This window comes from Candoia aspera, chromosome 18 (genome assembly GCF_035149785.1).
Source record: "Candoia aspera isolate rCanAsp1 chromosome 18, rCanAsp1.hap2, whole genome shotgun sequence".
Taxonomy (NCBI): Eukaryota; Metazoa; Chordata; class Lepidosauria; order Squamata; family Boidae; genus Candoia; species Candoia aspera.
Genome location: NC_086170.1, coordinates 9366358 through 9387497, shown reverse-complemented (window position 1 = coordinate 9387497; position 21140 = coordinate 9366358). Strand labels below are relative to the sequence as shown.

General features: G+C 51.9%; 1 protein-coding gene across 1 annotated transcript in view; it reads left to right on the top strand.

The window, feature by feature from the left end:
* Positions 1-4135: 4135 nt before the first annotated feature.
* The window catches only part of AJAP1 (adherens junctions associated protein 1), a 79226-nt gene continuing 62221 nt past the window's right edge, over positions 4136-21140 (top strand). The window contains exon 1 of the mRNA XM_063317722.1: positions 4136-4549. Coding sequence (XP_063173792.1) covers positions 4521-4549 — 29 coding nt within the window. The 5' untranslated portion in view covers positions 4136-4520. The remainder of the gene's footprint in view (positions 4550-21140) is intronic.

Genomic DNA, 21140 nt, shown 5'->3' with positions numbered 1-21140 from the left:
AGCTTTGGAAGATCCGCCCATGGGTAGTTTTAGGAAGTGCATCTAAGAGATGGCCTGCTGGCTGGGAAGCTGTGGTTTGTTCTGACCGTGATACAAAACAAACCCCAATTGGCTGGCTTCACACGATACGCTGAGTAACAGCTGTAGCTCATAAACCACAGCGACAAAATCCATCCTAACCCTCAAAACAGTTTCGCCTAGGAGAGTGGGCAGACTCAGCTGGGAGGCCTCTGCCCAGTAAACCTTTGAGAGGGAAGGTAACCTTTGCTCTGTGAGTTAGAACCTCCTTGCTTTGAGGCAGTCTATCTGCAAAGATGGAGAGACCCCTCTCAAGTAGAAAATGATGTGGACAAGAATGACTTTGTGTGGGTTTCTTCTTCCCTTTAAAGTTAGCTGTGAGTGTCTGCGTTTTCTACGGCATCGGTTTTGACACCGTGCACACAACAGTCCAAGGCACCCGAAATCTTTTCTCCGTGTTCCTTAAGCCTGGGTTTTGTGCCCTGCAATAAACTCTTGGTGCAAATGGGTGCTTTAGGCTCAGTCTGGGCTGTGAAAACCACCCCTTTCTCAGAGGAGTCGGGGCGACACAGCCAACGCCCCAAAAATTTCTAGCAAAGAACTGGAATCGGTGGCAAAAGAACAGTGATTCATCAGGAACATTTGATGTAAGCAAATATTTAAATATTTAGCACAGTTCATTGGAGACACAAGGTGTTAAGTTTGTCATCTTGCGACCTCCTGACACTTCAGGCTTTGAAGAACTGAAGTACAGTAAAAGGGAACAAAATAGGTCTCTGCACTAATTTACTAACCTCCCTCCTCCTGAGCATCCTAAATCTCTTGAGGATGCTCCAAGGCTGGGTTTGTGGAATGTGATGTTGGTGATTGAATTTCTCTGGCTTGTCCACTCCATTCAGTCGAAACTAAACCAGCAACCTGAGTTCACACAACCTGTTAAACCTCAAGGGGGCTGCTGCAGTTATAACAGAGCGGATTAAGCTGGTCTTGTGAATCCACCCATACTTGTCTTACTCCCTTGTTCTTCTCTAAATGCCTCTTCCTTGTGTATTGCCTTAGACATAAAGACCAGCTGCAAGACAGCTGTTTTCATGTCCTGCTCTAAGCTATGACGTATCTTTGCAAGCCCTTCCACGGTGGCTTGCAAACCACGGTTTATTATGGCTGAGCATATTGCCTCAACCCAGCCAGCCGTAGTTTAAATAAGCAAGCCGGGACTTTGGGCAATGTGTTCCAGGCAGGGGTCACGCATCATTAAGCCACTGTTTGTTGAGCAAGCCACAAAAACTGGCTGACACATTGGGCAGAGGCATAAGCCATGGTTTACAGCCCTCAAGGACTTGGTGCAGATATTTGCTGGCCCAAAAGCCGACAGAAAAGGCTTTCGTAAGGGGCAGCCCAGATTTGGCTTCAGAAGTGTGTGAGAGAAGGGTGAATATCAATATGGGAAGATTCCCCACCGTGGAAAAGGGCTTGGATGAACCTTTCCCCCCCTCAAAATATTAAAAATGAAAAGGAAAGTTGCTAAACAGGGAGAGAGAATTTAAGCGGGGGTTGCCCGGCACTGTGCCTTTCCAAAAGGGCTGGCAGATATTGGGATCATATTGGGATGAAGAAAAAAAAGTATTTGTATACACAGGAACACAGAAAAATCGCAGTAAAACTCCTTGGCCTGTTCTGATATATAAAATAAACTTAGGAAGCGCTGATTTGTTTCTTACATTTTACATTATTTATGCTATGCTTTGAAGGACAGTAAGCTGTATTTCTGAGAGGATAGGCAGAGGATAGGGATATTAAACTGCACAGAAGCAAACTTACCTGCCCCCCCCCCAAAAAAATACTCTTCAATGTTGGTTACTTTTTCAATCTTAAATAACAATTTTGAGAATTAGGTTGAACAAGCCCTTGCAGTTAATTTGTAGATGGTCTTTTGACTTTCTACCTGGTTTTATTTATTGGTTAGCTCAAATACTCCATTTCTCTCGGAGTGTGTATGCGTTTGCCCTAAGGATTTTTCTACTGCCTCTCCTATTTTGTTCAAACTTTTCTTTAAAGAAGTATCAAAGCAATCTTTGCTTTTTGTAGCTCCATAAACAGAGAGAGAGAGAGAAAAAGAGAGAGAGAGGCAACATCAATAGCAGAATAATATTTTTTTGCTGAGACTACCCAACATGGCACACCCCAAAAATCTGCAAACCTTTGAGTTTCTCTGGTACAAGTAACCAGAATGAAGCAAGATACCCACTAGATCAGTGTTTTTCAAACTTGGCAACTTTAAGATGGGTGGACTCCAACCCCCAGAATCCCCCAGCTGGCATCTTAAAGTTGCCAAGTTTGAAAAACACTGATCTAGACTATCAAAAATTAGGCACAGAGCTGAGTTTAGGATTAAAGGACGACCAAACAAGAATACTAAATTGGTTGCCCCACACTTAAAGGATGGTGGGCTTGGACCGGATATAGTTGCAGTTCCTGATGTCACAATTTTTTCCCCCTTTTGTTTTTCTCACCTTCTCCATCCCCCAAAATAACTGGCAACTTTTGAAGACTTCATGTCGACCTCGTGATAAAAGCTTTCACGTGCCGCCCCCCCCCCCACTCCCAGCCCTCTCAAAGTGGCCACCAGATTGCCAGTTTTAGTGAGAATGAAGGGGGCAATTATTCAATGACATGGGGAGACCTCAATCATATTAGCTGCATTAAATTAATTTAGCATTAATCAAATGTCAGTGTCAGATGACATCACACTGAGCTGTTAGCCCAAGATCTGGGCAGCCGGAGCAACAGATGTGCCCCACCATCGTGGCTTGATAGGCAAGCCGTACTTTAAATAAGCCCTGTTTTAGCCCAGCACATAGGCTGTTATAAAACTTCAGATTTTGGATCAGTCTAAAATAGGTTCCCCCTTCTCTCCCCACCTCCAAATTTTAAGCCTCTCTCCCACAGCAAAACTACCATCCTACAGCTGCTTCGGTGCCATTAAGAATACCTTTAGGAGATCTATGGATCTGGCAGGAGAATGGCCAACCCCCGAGTTTTTCTACGAAAGCACAGCTGCAAAGGCCAGCCGAAACGTTGGCAATCCTCAAAGCAGGGATTTGACAAGGGTCTGGGAAATAATTATAGATGCTGAGGAACCCCAGAGGTCAATACTATGGGATGGGGGGGGGGCATCTGTCCATTTTAACTGAAACAGTTTAACACCTTTTTGGGTTTTTTTAAAAAAATAAATCGTTTTTCTAGAGTCAACTGAGGTACGTAGAACTAAGCACACGGGCTGGTTGAGAAAGAAGTATTAAGCTAAAGTTGGTGGTGGCCAGTTTGGCGTTCGGTGTGTTGTGTGGACATAGCCCCTGTGGGGAATGGATGCCCCACGACCTCCCTATCTAAATGGGGCAGCGGGCAGCCAGAAAAAAAAAGTCGTCCCAGTTAAGGTATGGAACTCACTGCCACTAGAAATAGGCTTTGGAAAACAGATCTTATTTAGCACCATGGAAATGCCAGGGTCATAAGCAGCCTGTCCCAACATGAAGAAGGACGGGGGGGGCGGGGGGGGGGCGGGCAGGCTTCAGAGGCGGCTTCTGGGCTTCTTGAAAAGCGATGGCTAAAACCTCCCTTTGGAGCCCTGCTCCCCCCCCCCCCAAGGCCAGCTGGCTGGGAAGGTTGGGGCCTGGAGTGGAACGCTTCCACAGCCAGGGGCAGTCTATCCCACGCGGCCCGACGGAACCCTCCGGGCAGCTTCCCGGCGGCCCCGCGCCCCCGAGGCTGCCCCTTCCTCCGCCCCACCGCCAGCGGGGGGGGGGCGATAACGGGGTTCATGCCCCCCCGAGCTCCTGGGGGTGACGTCAGGCGGGGCTGGACCACGCGGCGTCGGCAGCGTCGGAGCCAGCCAGCCAGCCAGCCAGGCAGCGACTCGGCGAGGCTGCAGCGGCGCAGCTGCCGAGCGAGCGAGCGAGCGAGCGAGCGGAGCGGAGCGGAGCGGAGCGGAGCGGACCGTGCGGCCGAGGCTGGCGAACGGACCGGCGATCGGGCGCCGCCTGGATGCCGCCGCCGCCGCCGCCGCCACTGCGGAGGCGGCCCGGCTGACCCCAGGCGCCCCGCGGCCGACCCCTCGCCCGCCAGGAGCACCCCGCCGGCCGCTCGCCGCCTTTCCATGACCGTCGGGGGCTGCCGGGGGGAGGCTCTCTCCCCCCAGCTGGGGGGGGACCGGGCAGAGCGGTGCCTCCGGTAACCTGCCTCCCTCCTCCTTCCCCGCCCGCCCGCCCGGGAAAACTTCGTCGCTTCGGGGGCGGGGGTCGCCCTCTCTCTGCCTGCCGGCTTCAGCGGCGGCGGCGACCCCCCGCGCTCTGCTCCGGATCGCCTGGCTCGCGCGCGCTCTCTTCCCGCTTGCCGCCCGCTCTCCCGTCTCCTGCGCCCCCCCTCCCCGGTAAGGCGCATGGCTGGGGCTGTGAAGATTTGACACCCCCCACCCCCCGATTTCTGGGATCGCAGACGTGACAATGTGGATACAGTGGCTTTTAGTGACCAGGTAAGGGGGCTTAAGTGCGCGCGCGTGTCGGATTGGAAGTGGGGGGGGGCGCGGGAGGGAGGCTTGCCGAGGGGGCGAGGTCGGCCGAGAGGGCGGCGGTGGGGTTAGGCGAGGCTGGCGACCTTCTCCCCCAACTCCACTTGCCCAAGGCGAGCAGGGAAGGCAGCCTGGCGACGCCGCGGCGCCCCGTTCCTTCCGAAGACGGAGCAGCTCTACTTTCCGCCCGTCTCCTCTGCGAAAAGGGAAAGCGGGCGGCTCTTTGTGGCCGGCGGGCGGGCGGGCTTCCAGTCGCCCCCCCTCTCACTTTCGGGCTTCAGGCTGTGCCCAGCGGCCCCCGACCCCCCCAGACAGGAACCGATTGCGCAGCAGCTGAACCGGCCCGCCTCGAAGGACCGGCTCTCCTTGGGCGAGCGCGCTTTGCACCGCGCCTCCGGATGCCTCCCCCGAACGAGCGCCTTTCAACCGGGGGCGGCTGGGCAGGAGCGTGCGCCGGGCCGGCTCCGGAGCGGCCCTGGCTTTTCCCAAGCCCCGTCGCAGCCGGTCGCCGCGGAGCCGCCGATCCCCTTCGGGGAGGGAGCGCTGTGCAGCGAAGCGGGGCGGGTGTCGCCCCAGCCGCCGCCGAGCCCCTGCCAGCTATTGGCTAAGGCAGCCGACCTGCAGCGAGGCGCGTGGAAAGCCGAGCCCCGGGTGTCGCGCGGGTGTTTATGCAACAGCCTTCCCCGCACACACCGGAACATGTGCCCGGAGGGGCCGCCCATTTCCACGGCCGCTTTGGGATTTGGCGCTGAGCTGGGCCGAAGGGAGGGAAGTTGCAGGGGCGAAAAGATTGCTCCCGCCGCCCCTTGGCGCCCTGTCCCAGTTGTGGCTGGTTACTGAGACGCGGGGACTGGCCCTCTCTAGGCGGCGGGGGGGCTGAGGGGCGGGGGGACATCTCCCCCCGCTCCCCAAGTAAACCCCGATCCTTCCGAAGGGGCCGTTTGAAGGTGAACCTGCTCCCCTCTCCCGGGGAGCTCGCCTCTGTGCGTAAAGGTGGGCGCGGGGACTGCCCAGCCGCCCGTCCTCCTTGCCTCTCTCCGCTGGGATGCGGCGGACGGCGGACGGGCAGCGGCGAGGGCCGGGCCGGGCCGGGCGTGGTGGCCCGCTCGGCGTGCCCGGGCTGGCTGCTCCCTCCGCGCGCCTGGGCAGAGGCCTCTGCGGAAGGGGTCTCTCCCCGCCCTTCGCCAGACGCCTCGCGGCCGCGGGAAAGCTTTCTTTGCCAGCCTCCCTCTTGCACCAGCCTCGGAGGGTCGGGGCGGGGACAGCAGAAAACCCGTGGATGCGTCCCCTTGAGCGGCTGTGTTTCCTCCCGGTCCCTGTGGAAAAACGAGGCTGAGCCGGAGGCCGACTGAGTTGGGACCCCTGGCCAGTTCCCAGCTCATTCCAATGTTGGGGTTATCTAAATTGGAGATAAACTCATAATGCCTGAAATCCTGGCGACCTCCTGAAATCTGGGGTCCACTTTCCTGGAAATGGGTTGCGATTAAATGAGGCTGTTCTTTGTCAGTGACTCTCGGGACCCTGGCGAGGAGGGGCGAAGTGTCTCCGGGGGAGGCCAAACCCTTCCTTGCCGGGGCTGCTTGATCAGGAGATGGGAAAAAGAGAGGGTCTTTTCGTCGGGCAAAGCGGCAGCTACCGCGAAGCCCGTCTCCAGGCTGACTGTGCGTGCAGAGCGCCCGCTGTCAACACGAGTCGCTGCTTTTTTCCTGTTTTCTTAAGGGGGGGGGGATAAATTCAGGTGTTTGTTTGGAGGGGGTTGATTACGGCTGGTCTTGGACGCTTGGTTCCCCCCGATCCCACCAACCCAGCTCTCTTTTTGTGGTGTTTGGTTGAAGTCTCTCCCTGGGCGGCGTCTGTGGACACTTGCTAGGAACTTGGATGCTGCTTGGCTGGACTCTTTGCGGGTGTGTGTGTGTGTGTGTGTCTTGATTCGTGGGCCTCTGAGCATCTAGTAGCTTAAATGCAGGGGAGCGAAAAGCCGTGGCCCCTGGGGGTGGCGGTGGGGGAAATTACGGAATATCAGATTTCACAAGGCTTGTGAAATAATATCCAGGACCCCAAAGGTCGCTTGGTGGGAATGCTGAGTTATTCCAGAATTGGCATTTCTCAAATCGGCAGTTTACAGGAAGGACAGGTCCCCCTCCTCTCCCCCTCCCCCCCCCATTATTTCTAAGAAGCAAATCTTAATCAGCCCAGTTTAGGGTTAACCCACTCCTTGCCAGGGCTAAGGGAGACAACTCATTCGGCGATCGAGTGGTAGGAAATCCTGCCCCCGTCTGTTGCTCAGGGGGACTCTGACTCCCTCCCCTCCCAGCCACGTTATTACCCTTTTTGAAAAGCTGTCGGTGGAAAGCAGGGGCAGTGGTGGGACCCTGGCAAGTCCCAAGGAAGCCTTCTCAGCACACTTCCCGTGTGCGCGTGTGCTTGCTGCAAGACGTGAAGAGCGGCTGACCCAAGGCGACTTTGACCGCATCTGGACGTGGTGGGTGATTTAGGAGCCGTGTGGATGGTCTGCTGCGGGGGTTCAAGGGGAAAGTACGTGGAAATGCTCTTGAAACCCAGCTGGAGAGGAAACGCTTAGCCAGCCCAGGCGGACGTTTAGTAGGAAATGAGAGCTGGAGTTAAGGAAAGGTCTGAATCAAATCCCATATTTGCGCATCCATTTTTTTTAAAGGGCTTTTGTGTGAACGGATGGGGCAGAGAAGCAGGCACCCACACCGACTCCTTGAACCCAGTGCCTCATCCTTCTGAACTCTGATCCTTCTGGTTATCTGGCCATGTTAGAGCAAAGACGCAGCCCAGTGTTTGCACTAGCAAAATTGTGGTGTTGTTTTTTTCCTCATCAGCTGGATGAGATGCCAAGATGCAGAAAACACATTCTGGTGGTAAGAATGGTTTTGCTTTGCCAACAGATTTAGCATCGCGAGTGAACCTAGCCCACGGCTGATGATTCAAAAACCATTATTCAACAAACCATGGTTTAGTATGATGGTGAATCTAGTCAGAGAGGGAGAATCTATCTGAGGTTTGCAGTGAGGTGAGATTTGAATGGGAGACACTGTGATCTACAGCTTTGGCTACAGCGTTGTGGTTCTTAATCTTCAGAGCTGGCTTATGAGTTTCAGGAGTCATTCTGGGATGCAGGATGCTAGCAAGATGGCGTGACCTTGGTTTGGTTCAGCAAGCGTTTCCAGTTGCCTGTGTCTTCTGGCGTTCCTGGTGCCCCATGGCAACTCGGTTGCGCTCTTTCAGGGCAGCAAAAGGAAGGTGCACCATCTCCTTGCCAGGCTAAAAGGGTGAAGGATCTTGTTTTATGAACAGCCCACTCCTCGCCTTCAAAGAAATAGCAGGAGTCCACTCTCAGAAAATTCACAGAAATGGATCAGCAGGGAAAAAACATAACTGCGTTGATTTTGAAAGCCAAAGTCCACTGATTCAAAATGAGCAAGGGTGTAGTTTCTGGAATCTGAGTTCTGATTTTAAATGTCTGGAATTATGAATGATTTTATAAATCAGTTCGATTGGTGATTTTTCTGATTTTATCCTCCTTTCCCACCTTTTAAAAAAACCTTAAAGTATGTTTTTTTCTTCTTCTTTTACATGCCTTCTGCAGATTTTACTTTCATTGTTATATAACATTTTACAAAAGGCTCCAGTCCCTCTGCCTCTGCTGCAATTGCCATTTGCCTGAAAAGAGTGGGTGGCTGACCCTTAAAAGTTTGGCCCTCTCTTTCTTCCAGTTTCAGCCTTAGGGATGAGAAGGGTGCTCCTGAGACCACTGTGGCTGACCGCTCTTTTTCCATCTGAGAAAGCCCTTTCCCTGCGTGTGTGCTTGTGTGTGTGTGTCCTTCTAATGGCTTTCTTGGAACTGAATGAAAGGATGGGATGCCAATTCTGCATTCGACTGTAGTTAAACAAACCATGGTTCACCAGGATGTGCACATTCAAACCAAGGTTGATGCCCTTGATGTGGATCTCTCGCATTGTCATCGGGGACAATCCTCTGAGATGAAATATCTGCATTCCTAGGTTAAGCTTACCTCTAGTACTGGCTTAAGTCATGTGCTGGATATGCAAAATTGATTGAATCGTTATCTAAAGAGTTGTGTAAAATGCTAAACCCTAACAGGAGAAGGAGAAGGAGAAGGAGAAGGAGAAGAAGGAGTGGTAGAGGAGAAGTAAAAGGTTATATTATTAATGACTTGGATGAAGTACAGGTAGTCCTCACTTAATGACCACAATTGGGACCAGAATTTCAGTTGCTAAGTGAAGCGGTCATTAAATGAATCTGACCTGATTTTATGACCTTTTTTGTGGCAGTCATTAAGCAAAACACTGTGGGCATTAAGCAAGCCACGTGGTTGTTAAGGGAATCATGCGGTTCCCGATTGATTTTGCTTGCTGGAAGCCGACTGGGAATGTCGAAAATGGTGATTGCGTGACGAAGTGATGCTGCGATGGTCATAAATGCAAACCAGTTGCCAAGCACCCAAATTGCGATCATGTGACTGCAGGGACTCTGCGATGATCATAAGTTTGAGGAACGGTTGTAAGTCGGTTTTTCTCAGCACCACTGTAAGTCCAAACTGTCACTGAATGAATGGTTGTTAAGTGAGGACTACCTGTAGAGGAAAGATTATCAGATTTCATGATGATGCATAATTGGGTGAGAGAAATAAAATTCAAATGATCTTGATAGATTAGGGAAATGGGCTAGAAGTGCAGACTAAAATTTAAAAGGCCGGTGTAAAGTTGCCAGTTTAAGAAAGAAAGAATGAACTGTGCTGGTAGAGGATGGGGAACACCGAGCTTTGTAACAGTTCTGGCAAAAAAGATCTCGGAGTTATCGTTGATTGCAAACTGCAGGTGAGCCAGCAGTGTGATGAGACTGCAAAAAAGTCCAATGCAGTTCCAGCAGAAGCGTTGTTTTCCAGTCATGAGAAATAGCTGTCCTGCTTTATCCTGCTTGGGTCAGAGCCCGCCTTTAGTACCGGGTTCAGCTTTCAGCAGCACATTTTAAGAAAAATTCAGGGAAGGGGGAAGCCATTCGGTGATAGGCAGGGCTGGAAATAAAGTGCTCCGAAGAGAGGTGGAAAGATCTGGCAATGTTTAGCCTTGATCCCTCTTCTGGTTCTTGACAGGAGGTTACACAGAAGAAGCCGGAGGCCTTTTCTCTCTGCTTGTCAGCTCTTTGAGGTAGGCCAGAGGAGAAAACAGACTCCACTAGAATCCTGCTTTTTTGAGGAAAAAAATCTCGAAATCCTGGCTGAGTTTTCCTCTCCTTCCCTCCCTCTTATACTCTACTGCACTGTTTCTCAACCTGGGCAGCTTCAAGATGTGTGGACTTCAACTCCCAGAATGCCCCAGCCAGCATGGCTGGCTGGGGCATTCTGGGAGTTGAAGTCCACCTATCGTAAAGTTGCCCAGGTTGAGAAACACTGCTCTAGACATTTAGATATCAGCATTAAACTGAAAAACCTAAAGTGAGACTGCAGCTGAATGTTGCTTTTGTTCTTTCTGCTGTTGGCACCTCTTGAGATAAGGAACAACTCAGTCCTAATCGTTCTTTAGATTATACATGCTTATACATGCACACATTCCCGTCCTGGTCATCTTGGTCTAATGGCCCCAAGGTCATCCCCGTGACTCTCCTCCCCACTCCACAATGCAGGCCACGGAATAACGGGTTGAACTTACAAGAAGGTAGAGACCCATGGAAGATTCGGAAGAGCTTCCTAGGAGTCAGAGCCACTGAAGAGGGGAGCCAAAGATCGGGAGAGGCGGCGGAGCCCCCCCTCCCCCCCAGCTAGATGCGTTCAAGGAGAGGCCGGGCAGCTCTTGACTCTTGCGCTGGCCTAGATGCAGCCGAAAGACTCTGGGCTTGTCTCCGATGCGCTGAGCATAGCCTGCTGTGTGAAGACTGCCGCCCCCCCACCCCTCGCCAACAGCCCTTTTCTGTCCTCTGGCCTCCCGTCTGTGTTTCTCCTGTTTCAGCTGTCGGGAGGGGCTGTTGATTCCTCCCCGCTCCTCCTTTTGTCCCTCCTGAATTTCCACTGCAGGCTTAGCCCGACCCTGCTGGGGAACCCCCCCCCCCGGAGAAACTTACTGGGGGGGGGAAAGGAGCAGGTTCGTCCGGGGAATCCCAAGAAAGCAAAGTACCCCCAGCGTGGTGCCTTGCTGGAGAGCAAAAGGAGGCCGGCGCCCAATCGCTTGTTGCATTTTGAGGAATGAGCTTCAGAAGCAGGCAGCAGGCGAAGGAGAGGCTGTGGAAGCAAATGGTTTTGCCTTTTATTGGGTGCCCAGCAGCCCCCTCTCTGTAGCTCAAGGGAAAGCTGGGCTGGGAATGTGCCTTTGCTGGAGGACTTGCCCAGGGAGTTGGACGGCTGGCCCTGGGGAGCGGGGGACAGGCGGCCTCTTGAGGCCACGGGCAGTTTTGGGGTGAGGAGAAGAGGCTTTGTCTGGCATGCTCAGCAAATGGCTGTCGAGTGGCTGTTCTCTGCCAGGGGAAGGTGGCGGCAGCGTCCGGCCCACCTTGTCGGGACTCATAAGCTAAGCAGAGACAGGGCTGCAGAGTCCTTGGATAGGGGACCACCAGGAATGATGGTTGAGGGCTGGCAAGCACATTCTGGAGGAAGGTGGTGGCTATCTGCTTCTGCCCTGCTGCTTGCCAACTTGCCCCCCCCCCCTGTGCAGAGTGATACATACCCATTTACATCCATACGCAGCACTGCTAACTCAAGTGGCCTTCGCTGGCATATTGTGGCCCAACGACCATCCGGAATCTGCTGGCCGGCATGCTGGAGTCCAGCCGGAATCTCCCGGCGTCAAGCAGCTGCGAGATTTCTGGTGCTGCAAATACAGCCTCTGTCTGCACGCCTTTCGGGCTTAGCCTGGTGTGCCACCCCAGACCCGTGAGGGAGTCTAGAGCTGAGTGGGTTCTGCAAAAATGGGAATCGGAAAAATGGGAAAGGAGTGGGTTTCGGCCTCTGAAAATAATGGGGCTGCAGGAGTGATAGCTGGCCGAGACAAGCAGATGGTGCTCTACAGTCTGAAGCCACCGACCCTTCTGTTTGCAGCAAAGGCGAGGCCGGGATTTATGGTGTGTGAATATTTATGTGACTTGGAACTCTGAAGGCTGGCCTTTGAGCTGATCCTCGGCTTGGTCTTGGTCTCTAATCTGGTCCAATGGCCTCGTCATGGTTCAACGCCTGGCGACGTTTGCTTCTTGGACAGTCCTCGATCTTGTCTACCCAAGCTCACCCAACGTACCTGTCATCACCGAGGTTCACTAATAAATCACTGTTTGCGCCACGATAAGCTCCAAATAAGCCGACGACCTCGTAGCTTAGCGTGGCTTCCTGCAAAAGGAATTTCAGAAGCCAAGTCTCTTTTCCTCAATTGCAGAGAAGTTTTTCTGCGCAGCAGTCCTTCCCCCCCCCCCCCGCTCAGGTACAGATGTGGAGAAGGAAGAGGGGTGGCAGACTGATTGTTTACATTTGCCCTCCTTTTTAAAACAAAAGCAGAAATCAAAGCTGCTACAGTAAAAATGGACTGTTGCCGTCTTGCCACGTTTGGGCAGTTTCTGGGATCCGGATCTTTTTGAAGAAGGCTGCTGACACCCCAACCTAGGATTTTAATGACAGCTCAGGGGGTCCTGACTGTTGTTTGCACCCCTGGGGATTTTCCATTGCAGCACAAGTCCTGCTGGACTCTATTGTTGATTTGCTAACTGCAGATTTTAGCTTCAGTACTATCCAAGAGCTGGGAGGGACCCCCAAAGATTATCTAAACCACCCCTGGGCCAGAGGAGAGATCTGTGCGAGGGGCATCAACTCCCACATGAGAACCTCTGCAGAAGGAGTGCCACGCTTTCTGGATCCTTCTCACGCTTCATCCAAGCCTTCGTCATCTGAAGCTGGTCCTCCAGAGGCAATGTGGAATTAACCTGTCCCCTTCTTCCCTATTCAGATTTTTATAAGGGTGGCCATCAATGTCACCTCTTGACCCCCTCTTCTGTGGGGAAAATGGATGTGAACCTCTGGGCACTGTAACCCCTTCTTTGAAGACCACCAATATTTCCTCAGTCCTTGGTATCTTGGCCTTGGCTGCTGGTGGGCCTTCTTGGCTGGACTACCGCAATGTACCTCATGTGGGTCTCCCTCTGAAGACAACTCAGAAGCTTCTGCTGCACCTTTGAGAGATCAAAAAACTTGCTCTTCGCTCGTCCAGTCGTCCCAGTTCTTCATCACTGATGCCATCAGATGGATTTTGCTTGGATTCTCTAACCCCTTTGGGTCCTTGCAAGCTCCTGTTTGTTTTCCTCCATGGTAAGATCTCAGCACCTCGTCACCCACTGCTCTCTTTCCTGATGGCCTCTGATTTTTCCAAGCGTCTGGGCCTTCTCCAATGACCCTGGGCTTTGCCGGTTCTCCATGCCACAAGTTGGACGTTGAGGTCTATCTAACAACAGATGGTTCCAGCTGACAGTGTCTGGAAGAGGTACTTCCTTCCGGGAATCCTTCCTTGTTTTATCTCCTGCACCTAGAGATCTTTGACCTTGTTGGTGGGCGAGACAAGCCTGCTTTTCTGCCAGAAAGAAATGGAGGCCTCCAAATGGCCGCCCTGTGGTCCATTCATCCTGACAACACATTTCTCCAGATGGAAGCCATTGTGGCGCTATCACCAGAAGGCCAACTGGTGAAGCTGTCTCCTCTCCCCCAGGGTGTTCTCTGCCCACTCCACATGGTATGGTCAGGGAAGAGTATTGGGACCACCATATGATGCCCCAGACACGAGAGCTGTAGATGTGCTATGTGCAAAGTCTGGTGTGTGTTAACCTTGCTTGCTTATTCTGGTGCCCACCGAGCCATTGGATTAAATCAGTGACCAAATTTAAGGGACAATGGAATAACCCTAAACTACCTCTTGCTTCCTTGATGAGATGGAGTCAGAATTGGGAGCTGGATTCAGACAGGTTTAACCTCAACCCAGCTTCACGTTACTGCGGTGAAGCCCAACCATGGAGGGATGGTGTCCCACATGGGCATGTTCCTCCAACAGGCTAAAACCAAGGCCGGGCCTTTGAGCCTGGCCAAGGCTGCTTAATCATCCCTTCGAAGCACATCATTTCCTAAAAATTACACTGCGAAGGGGCCTGGATGCCTCTGAAGATGCACACCCGTGTTTGGAAAGAGTGGGTGTCTCTTTGCGCTGATCTGCAAACTGCCGTAACTCAGGGGAGGGCAGCTGTGGTTACGGCTGGCCAGCCTGCAGGCGCTCTGAAGCTGCAGTTTTATGGAGCATCTTTCCCTCGATAGCCGCATCGCCTGGCTTGTTGGGACACAGCAGCGAGCGGTAAAGCTGTGCCAACCGAGGGCTTTGCCAAGCTGTTAAAGCAACAGTGCGCTTTCCAATCAGCTGCACCGGCTGGCTTTGGGTTTCCTGCAAATCCGTTCCCAGGTTCCGTGTTTGTTGCAGGATTGTGCACCCCCCGCTTTAAAAACGGCTTTTTCCCCTCCCTCAGCCTGGCTGCCTAGAATCTGCTTCTCTCGGTTTGTTGAGAATGTCCTTTGAGCATGCGCAGAGGTGCTGCTGGCCCTGCTGCCATTTTAGCCAGCTCAGTGGTTCCTTTGCTTGCCAGGAGCTTCTAATATGCTGTGGAAGGAAGGCCTGGGTTAGCTGTTTGTGGCTGCAGGAAACACTCTGCCCGCTTTTGAGGCTGAACCCTTCCCTGAGATAGCCACCTGTGGGTTCTTGTGGAGTGGTGTCCTGAAAGGGACCTGAGACACACTGGTGTGGCAATGTTGAATTGAACATTAGCTGGAGGGAAGGGGCATGAGATGCACTTAAAAGACATCAAGGTTATTTCCAAAGTGGAATATCTGGAAATCACCCACATGCTTCTGTCCAAACTGCCTTCTGTCACATGATGGCCACCTTCCCACAAAAACATTGTTTTCCTGGGCCTCCCCAGTTGCCACTGCTGGAAGAGGAAGGAAGGAGAAAGAGAGAAGGAGGACGGACGGACGGACGGACTCCATGCTCTGCTCTGGAAGTTCATTTCACCACTACCATCTTCTAACATCTACCACTCGGATCTTCTAGCATCATCCAACCATCGTTGTCCCAAAATAACAGTTAATGTGGACAAACTATACCATTTCAGGGATGACTGGATGACGCTAGGACCTTGGGGGGAGATGGCCAAAGGAAATGTCCTCTTTTCCTCTTCCTGGAACTTCTGATGAGTGCCAGAGAAAGAGGAACGCATTGGCTCCCCTTTCGCAGTGGCACCCTTGTGTCTCCCTTCTGTCTCCCGATTACGGAGCGTGGGTTTCCATGAATGCCGCGGGTGAGCAGATGCCTCTTCAAAGCCTTCCAGGCATTTCTGCCAGAGCGTACAAGCCTCCCCCTTCAGAGGCTTTTTATTATAAGTGCTTTTTTTAAAAAGGCCATTACAGATCTTGGCCCTAACTTGTCTGCAATCGGCTGGTGAGACCAGCCAAACACTTCACTAAAAAACAAAACCAGACAAACAAAAAAAACCTGGCAATGGGATTCAAGAGAACTAGCTTTCAGGTATCATTTTATAACTCGATAAATCAAGAACTCAAAAGCATTGATATTAAGTCGCCCTATCTGATCTGGGCTGCAATAACTGGGCTAACCACTAGAGGAAGCATTGAGCTAAACTCTCCCACCTCCCAATCTCTGCTGCCATCTAGTGGTTTTATCTGTGTTTTTACAACCTGGCTATGATCTCTGTTTCTTTGTGAAAGGAAGCTTACTATATTTGCATAAAAGGAGTGGAAAAACACTTACTTCCTTCAATGCCCCAAGCTGCGTTCCTGTTATTTCCATGTTGATCTAGAAAAACTCAGGACTGAGAGCTGCTTATGAGTCCACGCAGCATGCAACTAGATGGATAAGTCAATTCCTTATGTCCCTATTTAATGTAAAGCCATGAGGACTGGAATCTTGGTTTAGTGTTTATTTCTGCTAAGTGCCAGGAAATTTATTGCTGTTTCTCCTCCTAAAAATAACAGAAGCTCTGGCTTCATTTCTGTGGTACACTTAACCAAGTTTCTGAATTAAACCATTTTCTATCTTTGCACGAGGCCCTTAACCAAACACGGCAGGATCTGCACAGCACACCAAGGCACATGAACAGCTAACTAATCACTAAACGAATGCATCTGCTTGGTCTTTAACCAGGATGAGTGTCTTGCTTGATTCCACCATGGTGGTCTTTGGAAGAATAGTTGAATGGTCAGGATGGTGCTGCCTTTCTGACGGGGTCTTTGTAAGATGGTTATTAAAGAGAGGACCTTTGGCTTCAGATCCAGACAGTTGCTCCCAACCTGGATTGGGGAATGGAGGCTTTGACTGAATGTCTGAGGGCGATTTTGGATGTGGCTATGTTGAGAGACCCCCTCCAACAGTTGAGGGCTTAGGCAAACTATCTGCCAGTCCTTCAGGGGAGACCAGAATAGGAAACCAGAGTCCTGCCTGCTAATGCTACTTTTATTATAAGGCTAAAGGGACAGAATCTTGCAAGTCTCAATATGCTTCCCCCTCCCGCCTTTATTTTTGTGAGAGCCAGAACGGGGCTTGTCTGAGACGCTTTTTCAGGTTACAGTTCTGCCCCGGACTAGGATTTCTCTTATCTGTCCCTTGTCTTGGTTCCAGCACTTCCTCCTGTTCCTCCGGGTCGTTCCTTCTGCCCGTTATAGCATCACACACGGGGATGATGAATGTGGACTGGGCTGGTGCAAGGAAGACCCGCTTACCTTTGGTGCCATTCAGATGAATGGTGCCTCAGGGCAGGAAGGGACCTTCCCTAAGCATCGCTTTACAAAGCAGGGAGCTGCTCACCACTGCAGCTCACCAGCTACTCAGTGGTGGGACTGCCTCGGCAGAAGGAAACACCAGTGAAGACCTGCAGGGTGCCCAGGTGTGCCGTCTCACAGTTCTGTCCCCCAGTCCGTCCAGGGATAACGCATGGACTAGTTGCATCTACCCATTCACAGCTTGGTGCTTGAGAGGACCTCGTGTAGACAGGAGGAGATGGGCTTGCACATCGCCCTGAACTACGCCGGGCTTCGTTTGGTTCTGTGGTACCATGCAAGGCCAACAGACCACCGTTGCTTGCAGACTATATCATTTATGGTTCAAAAGTGTTGTGCAAACCCAAGCTGTGGCTTGTTCCGGCTTTGGCTGTGCTATCAGCCCAGCCGTTGTGCTTCAACAGCCACACTTCATTAACACGTTGTGTGAGCCCGCCACAGAAACGATGGCAAAGCAGCAGTAGCTTGGCTCCACCCGCAAGCACAGCCTTAACGCAGCTTGCCTGGTTTCGACATCAGATAGTGTCTCAACCCAGCCAACTGGGATTTCTTCAATAAATCTAAGTTAAACAAGCCAAGATTTTAGCACACTGCCTGTACCAATGTTTGCATGTTTCTGTGCTGGCAGGAATTTGGAAAGGGTTAAATTCTCCCTTTCAACACCCAGTTCTTATTCTGCATTTGGCTGCTTGCAGTGTGAGAAATGTACATCTTTCCATTATTGTCCAACCTAGTTTGGTAGTGTGAATGGTCTAGTGATAAAGATGCTGGATTAGACTCCCTGGGGGACTTTAGGGCCAGTCCCTCTCTCTTTCAGCCAAGCCTACTTCACAGGGTTGTTGTTATGAGGACAAATAGGAGGAGGGAGCATATATACACGGCCTTGGGCACCTGTACAGAAGACAGGCTATAAACCCGATACGAACATACATGCAGGTAGTCCTCATTTAGCGAATGCCTCATTTAGCGACTGCTCACAGTTATGACAGTGACGAAAAGTAACCTTCTCAGGTCGACAAAGCGAAGGAGAGCTGAAGTCAGATCATAAACACATTTGTGGTTTCACCTGGCGACTGCTTCGCTTAACGGCCAAATTGACAGACCCACTGCTAAAGGAGGACTATCTGTATGTATCGTGATCTGTCCATGGTCCTGAAACTGTCTTTCCCTGGTGGTCCACTAAGACACCTACCATCACCATCATTATCATCATCAAAGTGAGCCTCTATCTAAAGTGCCTTGAGAGGCTAAAGACTTTCCCTGTATCCTCTTTCCACATCTGTCTTATTGTCCCCATTGTCCTCCTCAATTTGTCACGCCATCCTGGATTCCCAGATGGTTGACTGTACCGCCAGCCCCCGCAGGGTCGGAGAAGCGGCAAAGGGGTGTGAGGACCTAAGACAGTCTATTAGCACCCATTTTTAATTTCTTCTCCTCTCCTTGATGGTTGTTAATGAGATGCAAATCATGCCAGAAGACCTGAGTCATGAAGCAATTAGATTTCCACAAAGTTGTGTGCCCAACTAAATGGTACAATATTTTTGAATCTTTTGACAAACACAGAAAAAAGGAAACGGGGGGGGGGGGGCGGGGGGGCCCGCAAGGGGAGAGGAGAGAACTGTTATGGTGACTCATGCTCACCTTTTTCCTGCTGGGAAAACAGCGGTCCTCTTTGCTCCAAGCAAACTCACCGGGTGCTGAGAGGGAGGGAGGGAGGGGGGGAGCCCGCGGGGTGGGGGGGAGGTGGCTGAGCCAAAGCAAGCGAATTTTCTTCTCTGCAATCTGACCCTTCCTCTGATTCAAGGACTCCCTTTGCAACTGTGCCCTTGAGAACTGCTGGGTCTGCAGATGAGAAGATGGCTATTTCTCCCGGTACTGAAAATGCTGAGTTCCCACAAGGCCAGTTTAACGCAGGAGCCTCCTGTTCTATTTTTGTTCCGTTTTTGCTTTTGTTTTCTGGTTGGACTTCGCAAACTTCCACACAGCAAGATCTCTCCCTCCCAACTGTGCGAAAGGGCTGGGAATTCTGCCTCCCCCCCCACACCCAATGCCTTCAGGGGGTCACCGCCCACACCCTCTGAGGCCTGGGGAGGCAAAACGTGCTTTGGTTACCCCAAAGGGGAAGTGGGTCACTCCCAGAGGTGGGCTGGGGCTGTGCCTCCAGCTGTGTTAATTGTGATGTCCGGAGATCCTGGTTAGCCTGGCTGGGAACTCAGGGCCCTCTTATCCAGCCCAGCTGGATAAAGCTTCCGCAGTCGCTCTCGAGGCAGGCGTCTGAGGGATGAAGCCCTGTTGGGATGGCATTGTCCAGCTTTGAAGGAATCTAGTTCTCACAGCAAACTAATGCGCCCTGCAGGGTACGTCGCGACCTGTGTGAAAAAGGGCAGGACTTGGACCATGTGCTTGTGGCCCCCACCTTGACTTTTTTGATCCCTCCCTGCAGACACCTCTGATGCGTCGCTACAGAGTTTGGGTATTTCTGACATGGGAGAACCCCCGGCAGAGGTTGATGGGTCTCACCCACCTGCTTTGTAAAAAGGGAATAAATCTGTTTCTTAGCCTCAACGGGTTGAGGGGGATATCTCCTTACAGGGTCAAAGGCGGACCTTCCTTCTTCCCAGTGAATTTTCTGCCAAAAATATTTCTGTTGAAACTCTTCTTTCTACAGGTAATCCTTGCTTAACAACCATTCGTTTTGTCATGGTTCAGACTGACAATGGTGCTGAAAAAACTGACTTATGACTGGTCCTCACGCCTAGGTCCGTTGCAGCATCCCCACGGTCATGTGATCACAATTTGGGCGCTTGGCAGCCGGTTCGCATTTATGACCATCACAGCGTCCCGTGGTCATGTGATTGGCATTTTTGGTCTTCCCGGCCGGCTTCTGGCAAGCAAAATCGATGGGGAACCATGTGATTTGCTTAACACCCTTATTGTGTTAAGCAAATCATGTGGTTATTTGCTTAAGACAATCATTTATTGTGAACCGCCCAGGGTCCCCCGAGGAGATGGGCAGTGATAAAAATATGATAGATGGATAGATAGATAGATAGATAAATAAATAAATAAAACACCCAGTTAGTTCACTTAATGCCCACAGTGATTCATTTAATGACCGCTGCAAAAAGGTCATAAATTGGGTTGGATTCGCTTAATGACTGCTTCACTTAGCAACCAAAACCCCAGTCCCAATTGTGGACGTTAAGCGATGACTACCTGTAATCCATTCAGGCCCTTGATGGGCTCATGCGCCGATGCTAGCAAGCTGTGCAAAAACCACGGGTGCCCATCGCATTGGCTCCAGGATGCCTATTTGGCTAGGAACCTCCTTCAGCCACCTCAGCCCACAGTCCTTAATTTGCCATTTCTAAAGCTTTCCCAGGTGGCATTGCTGGAAAGCAAATTCAGGAAGCAGAAGCTTCTGCAGAAAGGCCTGGCAAATATTGTTTTTTAAAGAAACATCGTTGGCAGGACACCATTAACATTGCCAACTCCTGCTGCGGTGGTTGATGGAACGGCACTGGTCAGAAGCCTTCCCAGCGCAAAAATAGCATCCTTTGAGGATCTGCCTTTGCCTCCGAGGGTGAAGAGGCTTCCCAAGGGATCCAACCTCCCTGGGCCTCCGCTGTGCCGGAACGGAACCGTTGCACCTCACCCTAATCCACGGTGGCCCGCTGGAAAGCGGGCCGCATCGTGATTCAGAGAGAAGAGCAGAGCAGCACCCCGGCTGAAGACGGAGGAGCCGGGAGGAACTGCAGAATACATATTGGCACAATTGACTTGTCAACATTTATTGCCCGTGGCTTTTTTCCACACATCGAAATGAGGAGCGTGTATCCCGTCCTGCTCGGCTGCTCTGCCCTAATCGAAGCCGCGTTGTTCACCGTGCCGTTTCGCTCCGGGCGAGAAGCGATCACCGGCCGGATCGGCGGCTTCTCCTGCAGGGTTCTGCCTCCCTGGCCAACAAGCCTTCCTGGGCTGAAACTATTGTTTGGCTCTGTCACCGAGTTCGCTCAGCCCCGGCTTGTCTTCCCTTGCAGGGGGAATTTGGTCGAGAGTGAATCTCCGGCTCGGTTCGGCAGACAATACCCACGGGCGAGGAGGCGGGGAACTTCTTCGGGGAGGCAGAACGAGCCGAGCCGGCAGGAGGCATTTTTCATCTTCCAGCCCCGGGGAATGCTTTCATTCTTCAAGCGGGCCGCATCCATCACTGTCGGTGATGCCACCGAACACTGTCTGCCCACGTTGGCTTGCGCTGGAGAGCTTCACAAAGCGATGGGGGAACAGCTCAAGCCCCCCGTCGCTCCCCGGTTCTAGCTCTGCATCGCTTGGTCAAGAGGGGGTGTAGATCCAGACATGCCTCCCTGTCTAGATCTTCCGCTCCTGCTTTGCCCGTGGGTGCTCTCTGGCTGGCCTCCCAGCTGTGTGAATCAGGCCAAGAGGGATTGCCCGGTTCCTGTGTGCTGCATCCTCCATTCCCACCCCAGCGTTTCAGGGAAGGGCCTTAGCAGAGCTCTCTCGATAGGCAGGCAGGACTGGGGCCAAAGAAGAACCCTAAACCAGCATTTAACCATCATTAAAAATGACCTGCCCTTGTTTGTTTGTTTACTATTAATGTCCCACCTTTATTTCACGCTGCGCAGAGTACATAATGCATCCCCCTCCTCCTATTTTCCCCAGAACAACCTCCCTGTGGGGTGGGGTGGGCT